General features: G+C 32.1%; 1 protein-coding gene across 4 annotated transcripts in view; it reads right to left on the bottom strand.

The window, feature by feature from the left end:
* Positions 1 to 1,285: 1,285 nt before the first annotated feature.
* The window catches only part of LOC107449324 (leucine-rich repeat and immunoglobulin-like domain-containing nogo receptor-interacting protein 2), a 231,102-nt gene continuing 211,769 nt past the window's right edge, over positions 1,286 to 20,618 (bottom strand). For all 4 annotated transcript variants that reach the window (XM_043048402.2, XM_071179029.1, XM_016064821.3 and 1 more), the window contains one exon: positions 1,286 to 3,178. In XM_043048402.2, coding sequence (XP_042904336.1) covers positions 1,601 to 3,151 — 1,551 coding nt within the window. In that variant the 5' untranslated portion in view covers positions 3,152 to 3,178 and the 3' untranslated portion in view covers positions 1,286 to 1,600. The remainder of the gene's footprint in view (positions 3,179 to 20,618) is intronic.

Below are 20,618 nucleotides of genomic sequence, written 5' to 3'. Positions count from 1 at the left end.
GTAGTATAGTAGTCAAATAAATCTTTATTTCATTTTTAAATTATGAACAACTAATATTTTTGCTTGTTAAAAACAATGTATAGTATTCGTTTCAATTGCGTATATTAAGTAATGTTATCTCATAATTGCAATAGAATATTTTGGAACCAGCAAATTTAACGTCAAAAAATAAAAAAAATTTTTTATATGCCAAGCGGTTACTTAATTATTCAGTTTTTTTTTGTCTCTCCCGTAAATTTAGTTTTGAAGGAGATGACCAGTTTTCGAATCATTGATTCAACTGCAAATTCAATTTATCACATTCAAACGTTTTTGACAATTGATTTATTATATTAATAATTTGATCGAAGTATTACATTAATAAATAAAATTTTAAAATGTTCTATTTTGATTCATAAATTCCAAACTCAAATGCGTTTAGCTAAGATGAAAATTTATTTAAAAAGGTGTTTATCATTAACAATAGTTTTCTAGTTAATGAATATTAGATATTCCATGTAGTTACGTTGTAAATGTATAGGTGAGCATGTATTAGATAGATTATAACCAGGCTATTTCTTCGATAAAACTAAAGCAGTCAATTTCAAAAATTAATAAATCTAGGTTACCAGCGCATTAAATGTACCGTTATATGGGATCATATATTACGAAGCCATATGAACGGCTAAATTATAAAGAGATTTAAAACCTTAAAAAAAACCTAAGTGCAATTGCAAAAAAATAGAATTTATTTTGATTGAATTTTCGTGTTCGGATAAAATAATTTCGGATAATCGAAGTTCTACTTTTATATCACAATTCAACTGTTACATATGCAGAGAGTTTCAATTCTTTTCTAAATGAAAATATTTATGTTTGTTATTACAATGGGGAATAATTAAAGTCTAATTAGAAAACTTTATTATCTTTTCTAAGTTTCTTCATAAAAAAAGCGATTTTTTTTTCTAATTCTCTCTCTTCAAAATGAAAAAGAGAAAAAAAATAAGAAAAAAAATGAAAAAGGAAATCGATAGTACTAAAGATTAAAGAACACATCATAGATTCTAGTTTCTTGTGAAAGTAAGTTGCTAATTTATTGAAAAAAAAGTAGCTTTGTGGTCCAAAAAAACTATCGTTTGAAAAAGAAGAGCAGCTTTTGTTCCTTTTCGGAAAAGTGCCAAAAAGTAAGTTTGCAGAAGTATGAGTTTATGGAGAAGCTTTTTTTTCTTCCCGTGTTTCGCAAATTGGCACTGTGAAGAAAGTGTTTGTTTTTCTACAGAAATAAACCACACACACTAATAAGAAGTCAACATTAAATTACAGTTATATTATTCATTATGTACACTGCCTATAGAAAATTTTTATTTGAAGACGATAAGATTTGGAATAACAAGGGAGATAAAGTTCTTAGAATAGGAATAAAAAAGGCGAAATCACTTCTCTTTTCTTTATGTCCAAAAAAAGTTATTCTTCATGAAAAGGCTGGATAACGATCTCTAGCAGAAGAAGAAGAAAAAAATATGTATAACGGATCGAACTTATGTTATTTTTTATTCTTCCTTCCACTTACGGAATCTGGGGGAACACGACACGTGATTTATATCCTTCGTCGGCAATATTATCATAATTCGGCAATGGTCGGATTCTTAAAAGGCTGCTGAACGATTTGAGAAAGGATGGGCGAAAAATTTTCCGAGTTCTGTCCGTATTGATAAAGCGTTCTCTTGCTTTGACCCAGTTTATTCTTCTGTTTGGCCGCGTATTTGTAACGATGCCAAAATGCCAGTAGCGCCACCGCAGCCAAAAAGATGCCAACGCCAGTGATGGCAATTGTCAAAATCTGCGTCAGAGTAGGAGATTCGCAATTCATATCATCCGGACCGATCTCCACCAGTAGCCTGTCGTTGACAGGTTGGGGACCTTGGCAGCGGACTTTTGTAACGTCTTCTCCATAGGTGGAAAAATTTTCTCTTTTCAGCAGATTCCAAAGCCATAGAATGCTGCAGTTGCAAACGAGTGGATTCTCTCGCACGTCGAAAACGTCAAGTTTGTCCCAGTGAAGCATGTCCTCCTGGAATGTAGTGAATTGGTTGCCCCGGAGACTCAGAAATCTTAAGTTATCCAAACCGTGGAAGCTTCCACTCTCGACGTTGCGCAGCATTTTGTTGTGGCTTATAATCAGGCGCTCTAACTGATGATTCTCTGTGAACGTGCCATTCTCGATGACCTCGAGGGTGTCCTCACCATTCACCGAAATGGTACGAAGAGAGCGCAGTCCCCTGAAGTCACCGGGACCCAACTTTTCTAATTTGTTCTTGCCCACGTGCAACTCCTGAAGAAAGGGAATATCCAGGAGTACATCGGTAGGCACATGCTGCAGTTCATTGTCCTGCAGGAACAAAGACACAATGGTGTCTAGTCCGAGGAAGGCACCACTTTCGATGATATGAATACCACAACCATCAAGACTCAAAACTTGCAAATGGCGCAGGGAATGGAAAGAGGATTTGGGGATCACATACATGTCGTTCATTCCTAAATCAAGGCTTTTAAGTACTTTAGTATTTTGGAACGACTCGGTGGGGGGTCTTGTTAGCTTGTTGTCCCTAAGAAGAAGTTCCTTCAAGTTCAACAGACCAGAAAAAGTAGAAGGGGACAGTTCAGATATGCTGTTTCTGGACAAGTCTAAGTTTTCTAAACTGTACAAAGGTTCAAATGATTCATTAGCGATTTCAGAGATGGCGTTCCCATCTAAGCGGAGTACTTTCAGTGCCGACAAGCCGACGAAGGATTTGGCTTTGAGAGAAGTTATCTTGTTGCTGTTCAGGTTCAAAACCTGGAGTTCCCTCTGCTCCAGGAAGTTGTTGTTCCCCAAAGAAGTCAAGAGATTTTGGGACATATCCAAGAACCTGAGGTTCTGGTAAACAGTGAAAGAAGCTGCGATGCTTTTGATCTTGTTGCCATTCAGGTGGAGTTCTTGAAGAACCGGGTTGAGGGTGATGGGGATCACATCCAGAGAGGCTCCATCGCACCACACTGTAAGAGATTCTTCATTGCAGATGCAGCGAAAGGGGCAGAATCCATATGCCCCTCCCAGCAAGAGGAGTAAGAGGAAGAGCAGGATGCCCCTTTCATCCGATGTCCCTCTCTTCCCCAAACATTCTGCCTTCATAGCTTCTCCAAAACATTCAAATTAACCCTGTAAAAGAGAAACACATAAATTAAATGAATAATTAACCATACAAGTTACCTCTGCAAATAATAAATACAATATTTAAATGATTGATTAAACAAAATATCCAAACTGTCCCAGCAAGAAAGAAATACATTAACTAAATGATTAATTATCCAAAACTTCCATATTTCTCCTGCATGGATAAAAACAAAAATTAAAAATAAAAATTAAGAAATTCTAATTTTCAATGCAATAAAGTTGAAGTGGAGACAGATTTTTTTGTAATTGCCGAGAGTTTTGTTTCGCCACATAAATCAAGATATATTATCTAAATGTGAATGAAAATTTAACTTAACGTATGTACTTACGCTTTCCCCTTTCATATGTTTCATTAAAAATTGCCCTATTGCCCAAATGAGCAAAAATATTTTTAAATAAAATTTGAACTTCCTCCAACACAGCAATATCACGTTTTATTAAAAAGAATCACTGTTCCTCTCTTTAAATGATATCATTAAATAACAAATCCTTTAGACTTATTTTTTTATCTTCTTTTCTTCAAAGCGTTTTTACTCTGAGTAGATTAAAATTAATAAGAGTTATTTGTGTTTCAATGTATGTAAACACTATATTATATATATTTAAAAATTAAAGAAGTTCACTGCCCTCGGCGTTATAAAGAATTAACCTGTTTTTTTGTTACATATGATAAAATGCTTTTCAGGAAGTCGCAATGACATTGTCCTCTTTATTTTCTCCACATTCGAAATCATAATGGAAGGATATGTCCATATTTCTTCTTCCAACACTCCCTCTATTAATTCTTGCATGGACATATTATTATCTTCTTCGTCAGACAAAAAAGTAATTTGTTCCTCCTCAGAACTGGAGATCTCTATAATTTTGGCTTTGGTTTCCTTTAATGGGTTTCTTCTGTTATTCTTTGCACGAGAATGCACCAATGCATTTACAATGAATGTACTTTGCATCAATGCATTTAGTAGAAAACATCTTTATGCGTGTACCTTGGAACGTCCTAAGGTACAATTGCAATTTAATCCCAGAGTACAACACATTAAAAAAAAACATGACCTGTAAAAGTGTTTGCGGTTATTTGTTCAGATTAACATTTAGTCAAACGCGATTAAAGGTTCAATACACTATCTTAGCTTCTAACACTAATCAATTAAGAAAAAATAGAAAAAAAATTAACAATAATAATTCATTTTCCGATGAAATTTTTTCTTTTTATTTTCTAGCTTCCACAAATCTTACGTTAAATTTGCTTGCTACTCTACACTAACTTTTGGTGGCTAAAGGGTCAGCTACTTCAGGTTAGTTTTGTTAGTCTCCAATTCATGTCAGGGCTATGCTGTTCCTCCTAATGTACAACTGTCCCAAGGTACAAAGCTCTACCCTATTATTATTATATTATAATTATTATTAATAATAATAATAACTTTTTAATGTGATAGCTAAAAGCTCTAAAATTTATAATTTTGGTAACAAAGTTATGAGTAATTATTTTTTAAAAACATAGTTTTTGTTTTGTTTCCATAAGTTTTTATTGCGTGTCATGTATTTCAATTTTAATCTTTTTATTTCAATTGACAAATAATTTTCATTTTTTATAGAGGAATTAGTTTCAAAGACTTCAGCAAATTCTTCTAATTCTTAGTATTTCACTCTAGAACACATTTCAAATGGGCTAAACTTAGGAGCTGGAGCACACATATCAATCTTCAAGCGTATACGAACAGAGAGAGGCGACTACTAGTAATTTAAAATGGAATTTTTTTCTTAAGCATTTGACTATGACTACCATTGATAAACGACATTTAAGTATGCTTTATGAAAAATGATATCACTTAGAATTATTTTAAATCATGCCATTTTCGCGTTATTCTTTGAAAAATAAATTATTCTGATTAACCAAAGCTAAGAAGTTTCCCAAATGTAAATTCTACTATTTCTACGCATGGAAAAGTTAGGTTTTGTTCACAAAAAAGAAGAAAAATCTCGAAAATGAGTCTAGGATTTATCACCGTGTCATTTATGTGCGAAAAATTCAAAGTCGCTTTTGACTCTTGGTAATCGCTATAATATTACGCCACTTCTGGAATAGAAAAAATAAATAAAAAAAAGAGGATGGAAACTAATGACTTCGATAATGCAACTCTCGAGAATCCGGCAGAATGCCCGGGTACATTTCCAACCATTAGTCTGACAGGAGTAGAAGCAATAGGCAAAGGGAAGAAGGTCACAGAATATTTACGGTATAATAGACGAAAAGAAGAAGAAGAAGGATATAAAAGTGAAAAAAAGAAGAAGGGGTATAAAAAAAAAGAACAAAATTCCCGCGCTTTTTTGCTTAGTTAGAAAGTTTTCGCCGAAGTATCGATTTTTTATTCTTTTGGCCTCAAAATGGGTCAAGCCCCGCCATTGAACGACGCTGTGTCGTAAATAAATAAATAAATAAACGACGATGGTAGGAATAAAAACAACGATGGATAAAAAAAGTAATATATATATCTGTAGCGAAAAGCCCACTGCAAAAGAGAAAGGGGGGCTTTATCAAATTTTAGGTGAAGAGAAAAACTCCTGAAAAAGAGGAATATAATTTATGAAGTTCGGGTTGACAGGGGGATTTATATGTCGTGGTATCCATCACCAAAAGCATTGTTTGTAAATTCTAATAAATCTGTCATTTTCTCTGCTTTCTTATCATTTTCTAAAATAGCCGCTTTAATGAAAAAAAAAGTTTTCTTTTTGTCGTTTTGCTTGGTTGATAAATCTCTTTATTTCTTCACGGGATTTTCTGGGTAAAACTTCCGAAAATGATGCTTTTTTTATTACTTTGATTTCGTCAAAAGATTAAATAGAAACGGGTAATACGTTTTCTTAAAAAACTTTTTTTTTAAAAAAAATGGGATGAAAATTAGTTTTGAGCCCGAGCGAATTTTCCGATCATTTTTTAAAACGCCAAATAGAATAGGCATTAAAAAATAAGCCTCGTGAATCAGGAAAACAGTTTTCTCACTTTTACAAGTTCAATATTTAATCACAAAATATATATTTCATTATGTCTCTAAAGGGAAAACGAATTACGTTCGAAATTATATTAAACTTTAAAATATGGTTAAGAACTTAACAGAGAATATACTTAAAGAGCATTATACTCTAGATGACTTAAAGTTGAAGGGACGCTAAAAAGATTTCGAGATAGCGAGTTTTCAAGATAGCAAGTTTAGAACGAAATTTGTTCTAAAAAGTAGACAAATATATTCTAAAATATTATTACTCTAAAAAGCTGATTCATGAAACATAAGAATAACTACTATTAAATATGTCATTTTTTCACGATAGTTGGCTATAAGTCTAAATACAACAATAATAATTTTATTTTTAAAAGTAAAGCAAAAATAATTATGTATTATATAGAAAAAAAATTGGATTACAATAAACTTACATTGCTATTTTCCTGAAATAAATTCTTTTTTTATTTAAAAAAACATTTGACATAACAATTTGAGAAGAAACCCTTTGACACAGGAATACAAATTAACATTAGATGGGTTTATCATGCCAAGGGGAAAAATATTTTTTTGACATAACAAGATTTTCAAGATATCGAGTGTAAACTGTAGTTCAATGTGTTTTTAAGGAAAAACATACATTTTCTTAAGTTCTAAACTATATTCAACTTTGAAATATGGTTTAAAACTTTATAGAATATTTACTCAAAGTATTACTTACACAGTTTAATAATACAGTAGAGCCCGGTTACGACAAAGGATAGCAAAACTGTTTAAGCATCAGTAGAAATTTGAATTAACTGATGGAATAGCAAAAAACATTTAAAAAAAATCCCTAAAGCTATGATATCAAAGAATTTAAATGATATCTGTAGAGAAATATTTCATGGCCATTTTAAGTTAATCTGTATTTTCTATGCAAAAAGATACAACTGCAAAATCACATTCAGGCTCGTATTCATACAGTTCCATGAGTGGCATAACTACCACTTCAATTATTAAATATCAATTCACCAGTATGTAAGACATGCTAACTCAATTTTTTTAGGGGTACCTTTAGATAGACGAAGGTTGACATTGTCTGTAACTCCTTTCCCTACACATGCATGACGATAGAATACTTTTTGTAGTTCTTATGATTAGTTTCCAAATTAAAAAGACTTTTTTACATTTTCTCAACTAGACCTCCAATACAACTGGAATCAACAACATGCTAGCAAATAAATGAAATGTTCGCAATGGAATTCCACCACCATCATGAAAAGAATGGAATGCTCTTCTCTTTCCCCCGAGTCAATCAACCGTTAAAGGTTCACACCCCTGACATGTTCAATTGGTTACGTCACCAACGGTATACTAATGGGAATCAACGGTTCCAAGAACAAATCTGCTATCCTCCCCTGTCCAGTTCAGATGAGCTGATTAATTTCTTTCAATTGAAAAGTGGAATTTATTTTCATTAGACAAAAAAGAACGGACCACCCTGAATAACTTATGATCTAATGACTTTCACTTAATGGCTTGAGGGGTGACCTTAAAGATGCTAATTAATAAGCGCAGATGATATTTCAGGCTATGAATTTAGACACAAAAACTTACTTCCGCCGAATAAACATACTTTTTTTTGACGGATCCAAATTTCTGAAAAATTCTGGTATAAGGAAGAGCCGGAATCTGGCAAATATGGTTCCAATCGTTTAGACAGGAGAACGCGCCCAAAGTTTGGATCCTTAAATGCTAATTTTCTTTTCATATTCACCTGCGTGTATTTTCAATGTTTTTTCAATGTCTTATATTCTTTTTATGGTTAATTTATTCATAATTACTGTCTTTGCTCCAGATTTGTTATAAAAATGAATGCAGAAAAAAGAATTTTGCGACATCTTAAGAAACGTATAATGGCTGGAATTGTAAACCAATCCAGCCCATAGGATTGTAAATCAATCCAGCCCATAGGATTGTAAATCAAACCAGCCCATAGGATTGTAAATCAATCCAGCCCATAGGATTGTAAACCAATACAGCCCATAGGATTGTAAATCAATCCAGCCCATAGGATTGTAAATCAATCCAGCCCATAGGATTGTAAATCGATCCAGCCCATAGGATTGTAAGCCAATCCAGCCCATAGGATTGTAAATCAATCCAGCCCATAGGATTGTAAATCAATCCAGCCCAAACAAATTCAACCAAAGAGCAAACATTAACCTTTTAACGGGCCCTTAATTTCTAGTAAAGGTAAATTAAAGTATTTTTGGAATTGAAATTGTTTTAAGAACAGTAATTAATATTAAAAAAAACTCATTTAGTTTATGAAAATGCCATTTCTTTGGTGGTAAATATATTTAACATGACCTATTAGGAACTTACTGACTTTTATTTTTCTTTATTTATAAAATAAATTCCTTAAATGCTACAAACTTCAAAAGGAATTATGTATTTTATAACTTTTATATGTTTTTTAAAAGTGACAAATGGTTACCAATTTTATTCAAACTCACTTCAAGAAAGCTGAAGTTATTGAAAAATGGAAACCTAAATTAAAAGTGGTAAAACGTGGTGGTAAGTATACTTACCACGGCCTTCAAAAGGGTTAAATGATGGTGTTCTTGTAACCTTTATGAAATTCTATACAGAAAAAAAAATTGACCAATGGGTAACCAGTGATCGGAATTATGAGATCACAATTTTTTTCTCGTAATCAGTTGTCATTATTTGATTATTTATGCTTGATTTTGATATTATTATTATTATTAATCCTGATTTTTCAACTTATTTAAAGATGTTTGATTTGAAATAAAACTTTCATCCTTTCGCATTCATAAAAATAATATTAAAAATACGATATTTTTTTTTCTTTGCTATAAATTTTTTTTTTAGAAAAGGAAGGAAGAGCTCTGAAAAACGCTTAATTGTATTTTTGCGAATATATCGTAATACCATAAATACATTTTTCCAAAATTATGGCAAAGCAAGGAGTGCTGGAAGACACAAACCAAATTGATTTGAAATGGTTTCTCAAACAAATCAATAAATAAGAGGAGAGTAGAAAATGGTATTATGAGTGGTTCACCAAGATTAGAAACGTCAGCTCAGCTAATATTCGATTCTCAACTTAGAAACCGACAGTGAGCAATGGTGTGTTCTGATGTAGGGGCATGTTCACAAAGTGTTGAAATTCGTCTTTTAAGGGGCAGCACACCACACTGAATCTTCAGGAAAATTCTTTCTTCTTTCTATAAACGAAAAAATATAGCAAATCATAGAGTGTTTAAGCAACCTTCTCCACTAACTTTTTTGTTAAATTCTCCATTTTCTGCTATAATTTTAAAGTATTAAGATTGCTTATATATATATTAACAGCTAACCCATCTTTGTATTTACGACCATCAATGTTGAATTCCGTGATCTCCGTATGAAATTTGCTTGAAGAGGAGAAATTTGAAGTTAAGTTTCTTCAATGCCAAAGAAATTTGGCTAATATTTCAAGTATAGCTTTATCTAGGACTAAACTAGTTAGAATCAAGAAATTTTACTTTGTGAAGTCCAATGGGACTGCATGCCAGACTACAAATTTGTAGGAACATAGTTTAAATAAGAACGGTGAGTCAGAAATCACGAGTTTGAAAGATCACTGGAACAGAGCGAAAGCATAGACTTATATAGATAGCTTGCTCACGATGCATTATATTTTATTTCATTCTTTTATAACCGTCGTTGAACAACTGACCCAATTTTGGGTTTACGACTACTAATGTTCAACCTCGTAGCCTTGTAATTTTGAACCAATCCAGAAGACAAGGAAGCTCCTGGATCAGTACCCCCCAGAGGTGTGATTTGTTATGGAAACGTGGAGGACTTTGTGACTCAACAGATTTAACGTGCTTCAGTCACCATTTACTACACGGAGAGTCTTTGACTGACGGGAATCGAACACACGCCCTCTTGGACACGGGCCCAGGGCCCTACGAGCCATGCTATCCTGGCGCACGATGCATTATATACTGAAGCCAGCAACCTCATCACGTGACTAGATCATCGGTTTGCGATTTTCCAATCAAAACGTTTCCCAGTGAAGGCGATTCAAGGACTGCTCTTCTGTTTTGCGATAATTTTCCAAGAACTCTTGGCGGTTGTGATTCTTGACTTCGCCAGATTTTATCGACAAATCTTTTCCCTTGAGCTTTAGAATCAAAATTAATGATCAAAATTAAAGAAGAGGAAATTAAAAATAATACTGACTCACTTGGCTAAGAAGAAACAGTATTTTGCAACCAAAATTTTCATGAGAATAACTTTATTTCGATTGAAGAAAAAGTATCGGAGGACAACGTGCAAAATATTAAAGACAAACACAACTAACTGACACAAATTCGACAAAGAACACAGCTAATTTTTTTGCTTAAATTTAAAAAAAAATCAAAGCCCTAAATTATATGACAAACATATTACATTCAAAATCAAGTTTTCGAAAGAAATTTTTTTCTTTAGTTCAACCAACAGCAAAAAACACGAACATGGTCTTGCCAAAACAAGGTAAAGAAAAAAAAGGTCCCATCAGGTAGGCCACCCACAAAAGGATATAAACGAACGACATTAAAGAAAAAAAGATGTTAGAGATAATATTGAAGCCAATATGCCAAACGCAAGATCTCGCGACTCAAGTCATTTAATAATTACAGAAAATAAATTAAATAAAAATAACGGATGAATATATTAAACACAACTTGTAACTCTATTAAATCAAAATTTATAAAAATTACAATAAATCAAACATTACTACGCTAAAATATCTATAATATTAAATCATTTAAAATTATATAAACCAATTTAAAATATATTAAAATATACACAATAAATTGTATTTATAATGTATTTTTGCAAACATACAATAAGATTTATAAATTTAATTTTTTTTTTAAGTGAAAATGATTTATTTAAATGAACTATTATTTGTAACATGGTGGTGGAAAGGATATATTTATGTTAGACTCGATTTAGAAGTAATTCATACAGTTTTTCCTGTTTGTCAATTTATTAGGTGCTCTGATTTTTCTTCTGTATGTACAACTAGTGTTTTTTGCTAACTTTTATATTTGTTTTCTTAAATAGCTAGTTTTAATTATTATAGTTCTATTATTTTTGTTTTCATTTTCCTTGTCTCATATGTTAAAATATACCTGATATACCATTATTCTTATTTAAAAATTACAAAAATTATTAATATTAGAAATGTTATTTAATTTTTAAGTTATGAATTGTTAATTAGAAGTTATTAAGCTCTGCTCAAAATAACCTAAAATTTTGCCCAACTAGTTAAATGCTAGTGATAAAATATACGAATGAGGGCTTAATAATTGATGTTCTAAATTTCCATTTGTTTAATCTAGAAAGAAATATATTCGTCTTTAAGTGTAGTCAATAATTTAACGAATTCGATGTGCGATTCGGTGCTTAATTTGATTAACTTCACGTTAAATAACATTCCAACCTATGTGAGGAAACTTAGCTCTACTTTAACACTCCATTTTTTTTTATAAACGGTGCTCACGTCATAAGTCAGATGTGTGGGTATCCGTGGTCTTCTTCTTCTGAAAGTGCAAGGAGCCATTTCTCAGTTGTTGTATTTTTTCAGGTAATGATAAAATTTAACATTGTTTGTCGAAGCGCTATTGCCAAGGTAAATAAGAAGCCACAGTTTAACTGCCTTATATTTGAAGCAAAGCTATAATTTCAAACTATACAAACCACGAGATTTACTATTTGCAAAATTCTGACTTAGTCATAGATAAAACAAGGGATTCAGGTTGAAATTCTATTGCGTCTGCAATGGGTTAATTTATTTTCTTCTGATAGCTTATTATTAGCTCAAAATGAAAATAATATCAAATATATCAGTTACATCCCAGGTAATATGTATGAGAAATAAATAGCTCGCCCACTAGTTAAAAATGTTGATAAAAACCACATTTAGTAGAGTTGTCAAAAAGTAAAACCTTAGTTAAAGTCACGCAAAATCTGCACCTAGTTTTTTTCCATTCTCGCAAAACGTATTAAATTTAATATTAATAAATGGCTAACATATCTTTTAAAATTATTTTTTTTCCAAAATAACTTACAAATCGTAAAAGGACGTTGAAATATGAAGCAAACTTACATGGTTCGAGAGTACTTTTATGCTTACGGTGAGGCATTAACTTAAACTAGTAATTTGCATAACTTAGCTGTCGAAAAAGTTCTTTTCGCCGTTCATACGGTTCATTTCGTTTTTAATTTTCAGTTCGAAGTCATTAAGACTTTTTTTTTATTACAAGGTTTTCTCATTTTATAGGTTTGATTAGACGAAATTCAGAAAGAAAGATTGAGAGAGAGAAAAAAAAAAGATTGTTACATTCCCTCCCCCTTCGTTCATGGTGTCTCGATACAACGTAATAACCAATTATTTTGCTCGCTTCAGTGCCAAATCTTCGCTTAAAATGCAAATCCGTTGGCGGGAGAAAGCCTTATCTGAATTTAAAAACTCTTTTATCCAAAGCCCCAGATAACGATAGTTAAGAAGTGGCCTCCCCAATACATTCAACTGATGAAAATTGTGTTCACTTTTTTTTCTATTTATTTCGTTTTTCACTTTTTCCGTTCGGAAAATTTTTCTCAGTTTAAAGAGACTTTGGTGGAGCTTTATTAATTTTCTGCTGAAGTTGGCCGTTAAATTAATATCGCTTTCTAGCATGAAAAGAATTTTCTTTTTTAATAGTATTTCAAAATGTCTCACATAAGAGTTTTTTTTCCTCCATAACGTTGTTCTTAAAAACATGAAGTAAATAAAAAAAAGGAGAAAAATATTATTTAAACAATAAAGATATCTTTCTACAAACAATGATTAAAAGCAAAATGGTCTTGTTTGATGGCTTCTACGCAAATAATAAAAACATCAAAATGATGAGCAATCCTTCGCTTCTATTAAATACTTTATTGTTTAACTAAAACTGTTTTTTTGTAAACTATTAGCAAAGCAGAGAAAAAAGAAGATCATTTTAGTTTTGATCGCTCATGAAATTATTTTTTCTTCCAACTGTAATTATTGGAATTTATTTTGTTCATTTAGGTTTTATAAAAAAAAATATATTATATGCATAGGTACTTGGATATTCTGATAGCATTCTCGGTACATTTTTTCAGATTTTCTTGATTTATTCATTACATTTAACTGTTTAACATTCCAATTGATGTTTCAGAGAAAAGAAATTACTTTCCTACTCCTGTCAACAAAAAAATTTACTGAAATTTTAATATTTCTGTATATGCATCTACTGAAAAGTAATTTTATCTCAAATTTATCACAATAAGTTTATTTGTAATAATGATACGCTTATTTTAAATAATTGTAAATCTTTACGTAAACTTCTCTTGAATAATGGTTTCCCGATTGGAGTTACACCTGATTCAATTGAGGATTGTCTTCCGACGTGAAGCAATGCTCAGCTTTGTGGTATGGTAGGGTTACCCAATTATTGAAGGTTCGATTGGATCACTTTGAAACATAATTAGGTGCCGGTCTGTATTTCCAATCAACAAATTTAAGATTAATTTTTTTAAATATTTTTTTCTTCTCATTTATAACTTTAAATATTTCATTCGTCAATCTTTTATCCGCCATTTTGGCATACAAACTAATTTTATACGAGTCACTTCCGAAAATTTGTGTTTCCCTTCTACTAAATATATGTACTTCTACTTTGATTTTCGAGATCTCAGTATATAATCTTCATCTGATTTAATTTCTTATTAATAACTTTTTCGTTTTTTAATAACTTTCGGGNGGGGGGGGGGGGTATAATGGCTCGCGATATTTCACCACAAACCGCAGAAACTGCTTGAGCACTGATGACATATTAATGGTCTTCTGATGGCGCTGCACTGTTAGTCAGCTCTTCCACTTCAATTTCCATTTTGTGCTCTTTCTTTTATGGATATTTTTCTTTTATGGATATTTTTCTTTTGTGAAGTTATAGACGATGTTTTAATTTTTTACTACTTCCTATTATTGTTGCTATAATATTTTATCGGATTCATGTCAGGTAATAAATTATTTCGAATGACATATTCTTCAAATATTACTTTTAAACTTCAAATATTATTTTAAGTTTTAAAAGACTGTATTTAAAGCATTAAATTATAAAATTAGAATGAAAGCTCGATTTTTTAAAATAAGAAATCTCTGAATTTCAGCATAACTGAGTGAATTTTACAAGTATTTTTTGCATTAACAATTTATTAAATGTTATTGTTGTCGTAGGCCATTAAAGCAGGGGTTGCGATGTTCTTATTTTCCAGTGACGCCATTTTTGGCTAAGACTTTGACTTCTTTCACACCCATACGTCACATCCGTTCTATAAGGAGGACCCATTCACACATCCAATCATTTATCCACAAATGGTAAGTTAGACCTGAATTAGGGAGCGATCAATATCCAATCCAGAACCCAAAGAGGTGTAATTTATTATGGGAACATGGAGCACTTTGTGACTAGACCAATTTAACGAGCACCAGCCACCCTTTACTACACGGGGAATCTTCTGTAGGCTGGATTTGAACTCCCGTTCTCACGAACGAGAGTCCAGCTCCCTGCCAACTAGGCTATCCCGGCCAATTTATTAAGTAAATTAGAGTTTTAACTAGAAATCGTTTGAAATAGATTTTTTATGATTATCTTAAACTTGACGTATCATAATGTATTATTTGTCAAGCATTTCGGCGAAAATTTTTCGATGTCTTACAAATTATTTTGTTCAAATTCAACCTTTTCATTAGTTTATATTCCTGCAACCTATGCAAAAGGGATGCAATGTTTTATTTACATTGTTTCACCGTCAAGTCCGTGATAGCCCGGTTGGTAGGGTGTTGGGCTCTGGCCCTCGAGGGCGTGAGTTCGATTCCCGCCGGCAGAAGACTTTTCGTGTACAAAGTGGTGATTGGTGTCACACTAAATCTGTCGGGATTATAAGACCCTACAAGTTCTTATAACAAATCAATAACATCTGGGGTTACTGGATTGGATATTGATCGTGCTCTGGTTCAGATCAAAATTACGAACTGTGGTTGGGAGGATGCTTTGATATCCGTTATTAAATGGCCGACCTAATTTCGGATTTACGACAACTAATGTTCAACTTCGTAGATTTGTATCTAATTTTGAGCCCAATACAGAAGACAAGAAAATTCCTGAATCAAGTATTAGGAGAAATTTGTCATCGTGGAGGATTTTTTGATGGATCTAACTCGCAGTTGTGTCACATGGCTAAGAAAACCACGAAAACCTCCCACGGTTAGCTTGACGGCAAGAGGTCTCTAACGCAAGATCCGTCTACCGTTGAAGATATTTTACGACAGAATTGTAGTCAGTGCGAGTCAGGTGTGGAATTCGAATGGACCAGCCATTGTTTGGATTCGAAAATGGATGGGTGGTTTGTGAATATGTCCTCCTTGTAAAACGGGATGTGATGCATGTATGTTGTTTCCGGATCATCCTCAGAGATGGTCCAGAAATTCCACCCTCCGGATCATCCGAGACAATCACCAATAGCTCATAGTGCAGCTCTAGTGCTACGTAAATAAAGAGTACCAGAGCTGTCTCATAACCAAATAAATAACTGTAAAAAAAATTAAGCTTGATTTTCGAGTGACATTACGGTTGCAGTTTGCGTGAAATTTAATTTCCTGCTAGAATCTTATTGATGTGTGAAGCGCACAACCTGATAATAATTTAACAACATCCCATTCTTTTAGCATATTTTACGATTCGCAAGAATATTACTCCTTGGCGTCCAACCACGATTTAATAATCTGTCAAGTTCCGAATTATCGAGTTATGCAAATACTATGTGTCTCTGCGGAAATGTAATTATTGGAGTAATTTTATCAGCATTAATAAGAGAATTTAAGTTGTGTGCGAAAGATATTGGCTTGGTGCAAATAGAAACATTTTAAAATTCTTTGATTAAATGTGGTTACACAAAAATCAAATGCTTTATGAACGGATTAAGTTTATGGAATATTTACAATAAAAGAAAGGAAAATCTATCCCCAGAAATCTTTTCACATTATAAAATTGAAAAGTATCCGTTAATTCAGAAATTTTGTCGTAAATTTCGTAAATGTAGTTTTTACCAGATTCCAAATACAATTATAAAAAGGAAATATTTTAATTCAACCGACAAAGATTTAAAAAGCATTTGTGAATTTGTTTTGAGGTGCTTAGATTACGCAAATAATATTTTGATAGAATTCAATGAAATCAAAAAGTAAGAAGAAAAATCACGGTAAACAACTTTGAAAACTTTTCTGGAAAAAACCCATCGGGTAAAAGCACTAATTTACAAGTAAGTGAATTTAATGATTGATTTTAGATTTGATTCGACTGTTAAACACAAATTCTATAATTAAATAGTTATTCCAACGTAACTAGATACTTTCTGGAGGGAAATAGCTTTAATTGATATTTAATTTTTTTAATTGGATGCAATACAATTTTTTTATTGTTAATAGCATTATTGCAAATCAATTAACCTTAGTCTTCCAATGGGTTAGTTGTGTAATAATTAAAAAATAACGGAAATTGTAAAATATTTCATTTTAATTAACTAATCACAAAAAATCACTAACTGAAAAAATATTCTTTTTATTATATATCATCGATATAATAAGTGTATTTATTGGAAATTTAGCAAAATGTAAATGTTTTTTCTTAATTTCCAATGGTTAAAAAAATTATTTAAAAAAAAAGATCTTATGTTTGAGAGTCCTAATCTTGACGAATTAAATTCTTGACGATTTCTTTAAAGTGATTATTTTTTTCCACTCTGCAGAACTGCAAAATGTTCCCTTCCTGAACTTTAAACTAGTAATTTTACTTTATTTAATTTATAAAAAAAATACCTAGTTTCATTGAATAAGTATTAAAGTACATTAAATTCAGGATTGAAGTCCTGAAACAAAATGGACGTTGAATTAATAAAATTGATGTTAAAATCCGTAAAATGTTAATCGCAATTTTTTATATTTTAGTAGTAGCTCTGGGACAGGCATAAAGCGGGCATTTATCTTGAGGGTCAGTGACTAGAAAACTTTTTTCCAGGTTGTAATCTATCAGTGAAATTTTTTACAGTGTGCTTGTCTTAAGTTTAAAAGAATTTTTTCTCCATTATTGCAAAGAACGTCCTGAAATATTTTTTATCTTCGAGCTTTGTGTCAGAAAACAATATTATAGAACAAATTAAAGAACATGTGAAACTAAAATATCAAATGAGCATTGTTTGTATAAATAGAATTTAATGAAATCCTGTTAGAAAGCTTTTTATATCAGCTAGTACTTATTCTCCAATATAGTTGAGCACAATTCCTCACAATTTTGTTGAGGGTGATTTATAAAAACTGAAGCTTCTATTTCGAATCAATTTCAATCACTGTCAGTGTCAATCTATCCCTTTTTTTGTCACAGCTACACACGCATTTCCTGATTCCACCAATAAAAAGGACGAAGAATAATTGTCTATTCTTTTTCTCAGGAAAGTTTTCTACCCTTAAATCGCATTTTGTTTAAACTTGTTTTTTCTGCATTTTTCGAAAACATCATCAGAAATTTAAGAAAAGAAGAGCCAGAAATCGATATTAGAGGTTTTGAAGAAACAAAAAAAAACTTTTTTTTATAAATCGTGATGTAATGTGTAACGTAAATGATGAACTATGAACCAGCATAAGAAAAATTAAGCTTTATTTTTCCTTAAATAAAAAAAAAATTCGTGCGACTGCCGATGCAGTATTTTTTTTATTTTATTATTTCCAATGAGTTGCACAAGTGCGCACACACAAGTGCGCACTTTTTAAGTTAATCATTAGTTTTTAAAATTTATGTTACAAAAATTAAAAATCAGCAGAAAAAAACCCTCTCTGGAATACTTTTGATCAAGTGACCATATTTTCTCGTACTAGGATTCAATGTTAATGGATTAGGGAGGCTGACCTCAAGTACTCTAATTTGTTAGTGGAGTTAGTTTATATGGCAAAATACAAAATTTGAACGAAATTGGTTGAATAGTTTCTGAGAAATTGAATTTTAAAAAAGTAAGATATTTAAAATTGCTACTTATATGTGTCGCTTTCTGCATTAGATGACTGACTGTGGTCACTATAAACGTATAAAAAGTAAAGCAATCCCGCAACAGCCCGTTGTGGGCCTGGGGGATTATGGAGGATAAGGATGCATAATTTCCTGCCCAACGGCATTATTGTGGCAGTGTGATACTTCTCAGACAAGCAGGCATCCATCGATCTGAAGCTGGGTGGGCTTCAAGCCACCGCTGGGGATCGAACCCCCCAGTTCTTTATGACAGCACAGTGCCTTAACGACTGAGGCATCGTGGCTCACTAGAAATTTATAAGGTAGTTTAATTCCAGTGAAAATTTTAAAAACAATATTTAGCTGCATTTATCTTGAAATGATTCATGTATTTATGTAAGAAAGAACAAGCCATTTACTCATGGCAAACATTTTTAAGTAAAGCTTATATCGTTGTATTTGATTATTTACTTTAAATTGTCAATCCAGTTATTGAACTGAAATTGATTTTTGATCACAAGGAAAATTTACTGTTAGTTGTGATAGCTAATGCATTTGGAAGCATGAGCGTATTAGAATTTTAAAACCAAAAACAATCCGCTTAAGAAGAAAAATTTGTAGGATACTTTATTGAAAAATTATAGTAAAACTAAAAACAATCCGCTTAAGAAGAAAAATGTATAGGATACTTAATGGGATACTTATAGAAAAACCGAAAACAATCAGCTTAAAAAGGAAAATTTATAGGATACTCAATAGGAAATTTATAGGAAAACCAAAAAGAAGCCGCTTAAGAAGGAAAGTTTATAGGATAATTTATGGCACCAAAAATAAATAGTGGTATAATTGATTTAATTGGAATAATTTTCTGTTTTATTTTCCAGCAGTGCTACCTGAAACATACGAGCATAATAGTAATATTTAATAGGATCCTATTTATTTATTACATTGATATTAATTTCATAGATTAAATCAAAAATTTGTACTTCAAAAAGTTTGCCAAGTACACTGAAAAAAAAATGGCTAAAGCTATGGTACAATTTACAATGTTTCTTGCTCTATGGCGACACCAAACAACACGGTAATTTTTTTCAAAGCGTGTTGCTGATGACTTTTGGAAAATTAACAATAAAATATGGTTTTAAAATGTGTGATAAAACTTGATAAATCTGGTCAAACTTAAAATTTTTTTAATGATATCTTAGACTATGACCTAAAAATCATTCATTCAGTTAAATATGCATTTAGGATTTCTATTTTTGCTAAATGTGCGGTAATAAGAACTATAATTTTCAAAACAATAATTTCCAGTAAACCTTCAATATACAAAATAAAATTTTCTAAATGAATGGTATACCTATCAGATGGTATACTATGGTATACCTATATCTTATTACCAGAGAATGCTCTTTTTTTAACCAGAAATGTCAGTATCTTACAAGTACGGTAATTATATCCGAATTTCTTAATACATTAAACTATATACAGAAGCCTCAAGCCTGAAACAATCTTGCTTTTAAACACGCATAAATTTTGTTTGACTTATTATTTGTCTTGATCATTAAATTTTAGGAATAATGATGATAGATAGGATTGTCAGAACAATTCTGTAACAACGCACTATGGAGATAAATGTAGTACAAGCTCTCTCTCTACTGTCCTTTATAATGATTTACGTGTTTTCAGTTTATTTCAATTGAGAATTGCAATTTCTCTCTCATATATATATATATATATATATATATATACCGAAGAGCCATTACATCATGACCACCCTCCATCTATGACAATGGGCTCGCCCAGGTTTTCATGGTTTCTCGCCCAGGAACAATGTTTTCCAGGAACAATGCCCTATACATGGCACATTAGGACCCATAATCCTCATAGAACAATCCCTGACGTCTGTAAGCTACTTGAACATAGTTGCAGACCAGGTTCACCCATTCATGGCAACAGTTTTTCCTGCTGGGGATGGTGTTTACCAACAGGATAATGCACCATGTCATAAGGGTCGAATCGTGGAGGAGCATTCCAGTGACTTTCAAGTCATGTCTTGGCCCCCAAATTCACCCGACTTTAATCCAATAGAGCATTTGTGGTCCTACTTGGAAAACCAAATTCTTCCACGCTACCCCCTCGAAATGTGAGGGAATTGCAGGACCAGTTGGTGAGAGCTTGGTACCAGATACCTCAGACTACCTATCAGCGCCTTGTGGAATTAATGCCACGGCGGGTGCTAGCAGTTTTGAGGGCTAAAGCTGGTCCTACATGTTATAAGCAGGGTGGTCATAATGTAATGGCTCTTCGGTGTAT

This window comes from Parasteatoda tepidariorum, chromosome 3 (assembly GCF_043381705.1).
Source record: "Parasteatoda tepidariorum isolate YZ-2023 chromosome 3, CAS_Ptep_4.0, whole genome shotgun sequence".
Taxonomy (NCBI): Eukaryota; Metazoa; Arthropoda; class Arachnida; order Araneae; family Theridiidae; genus Parasteatoda; species Parasteatoda tepidariorum.
This window is presented reverse-complemented; position numbering and strand designations above follow the sequence as displayed.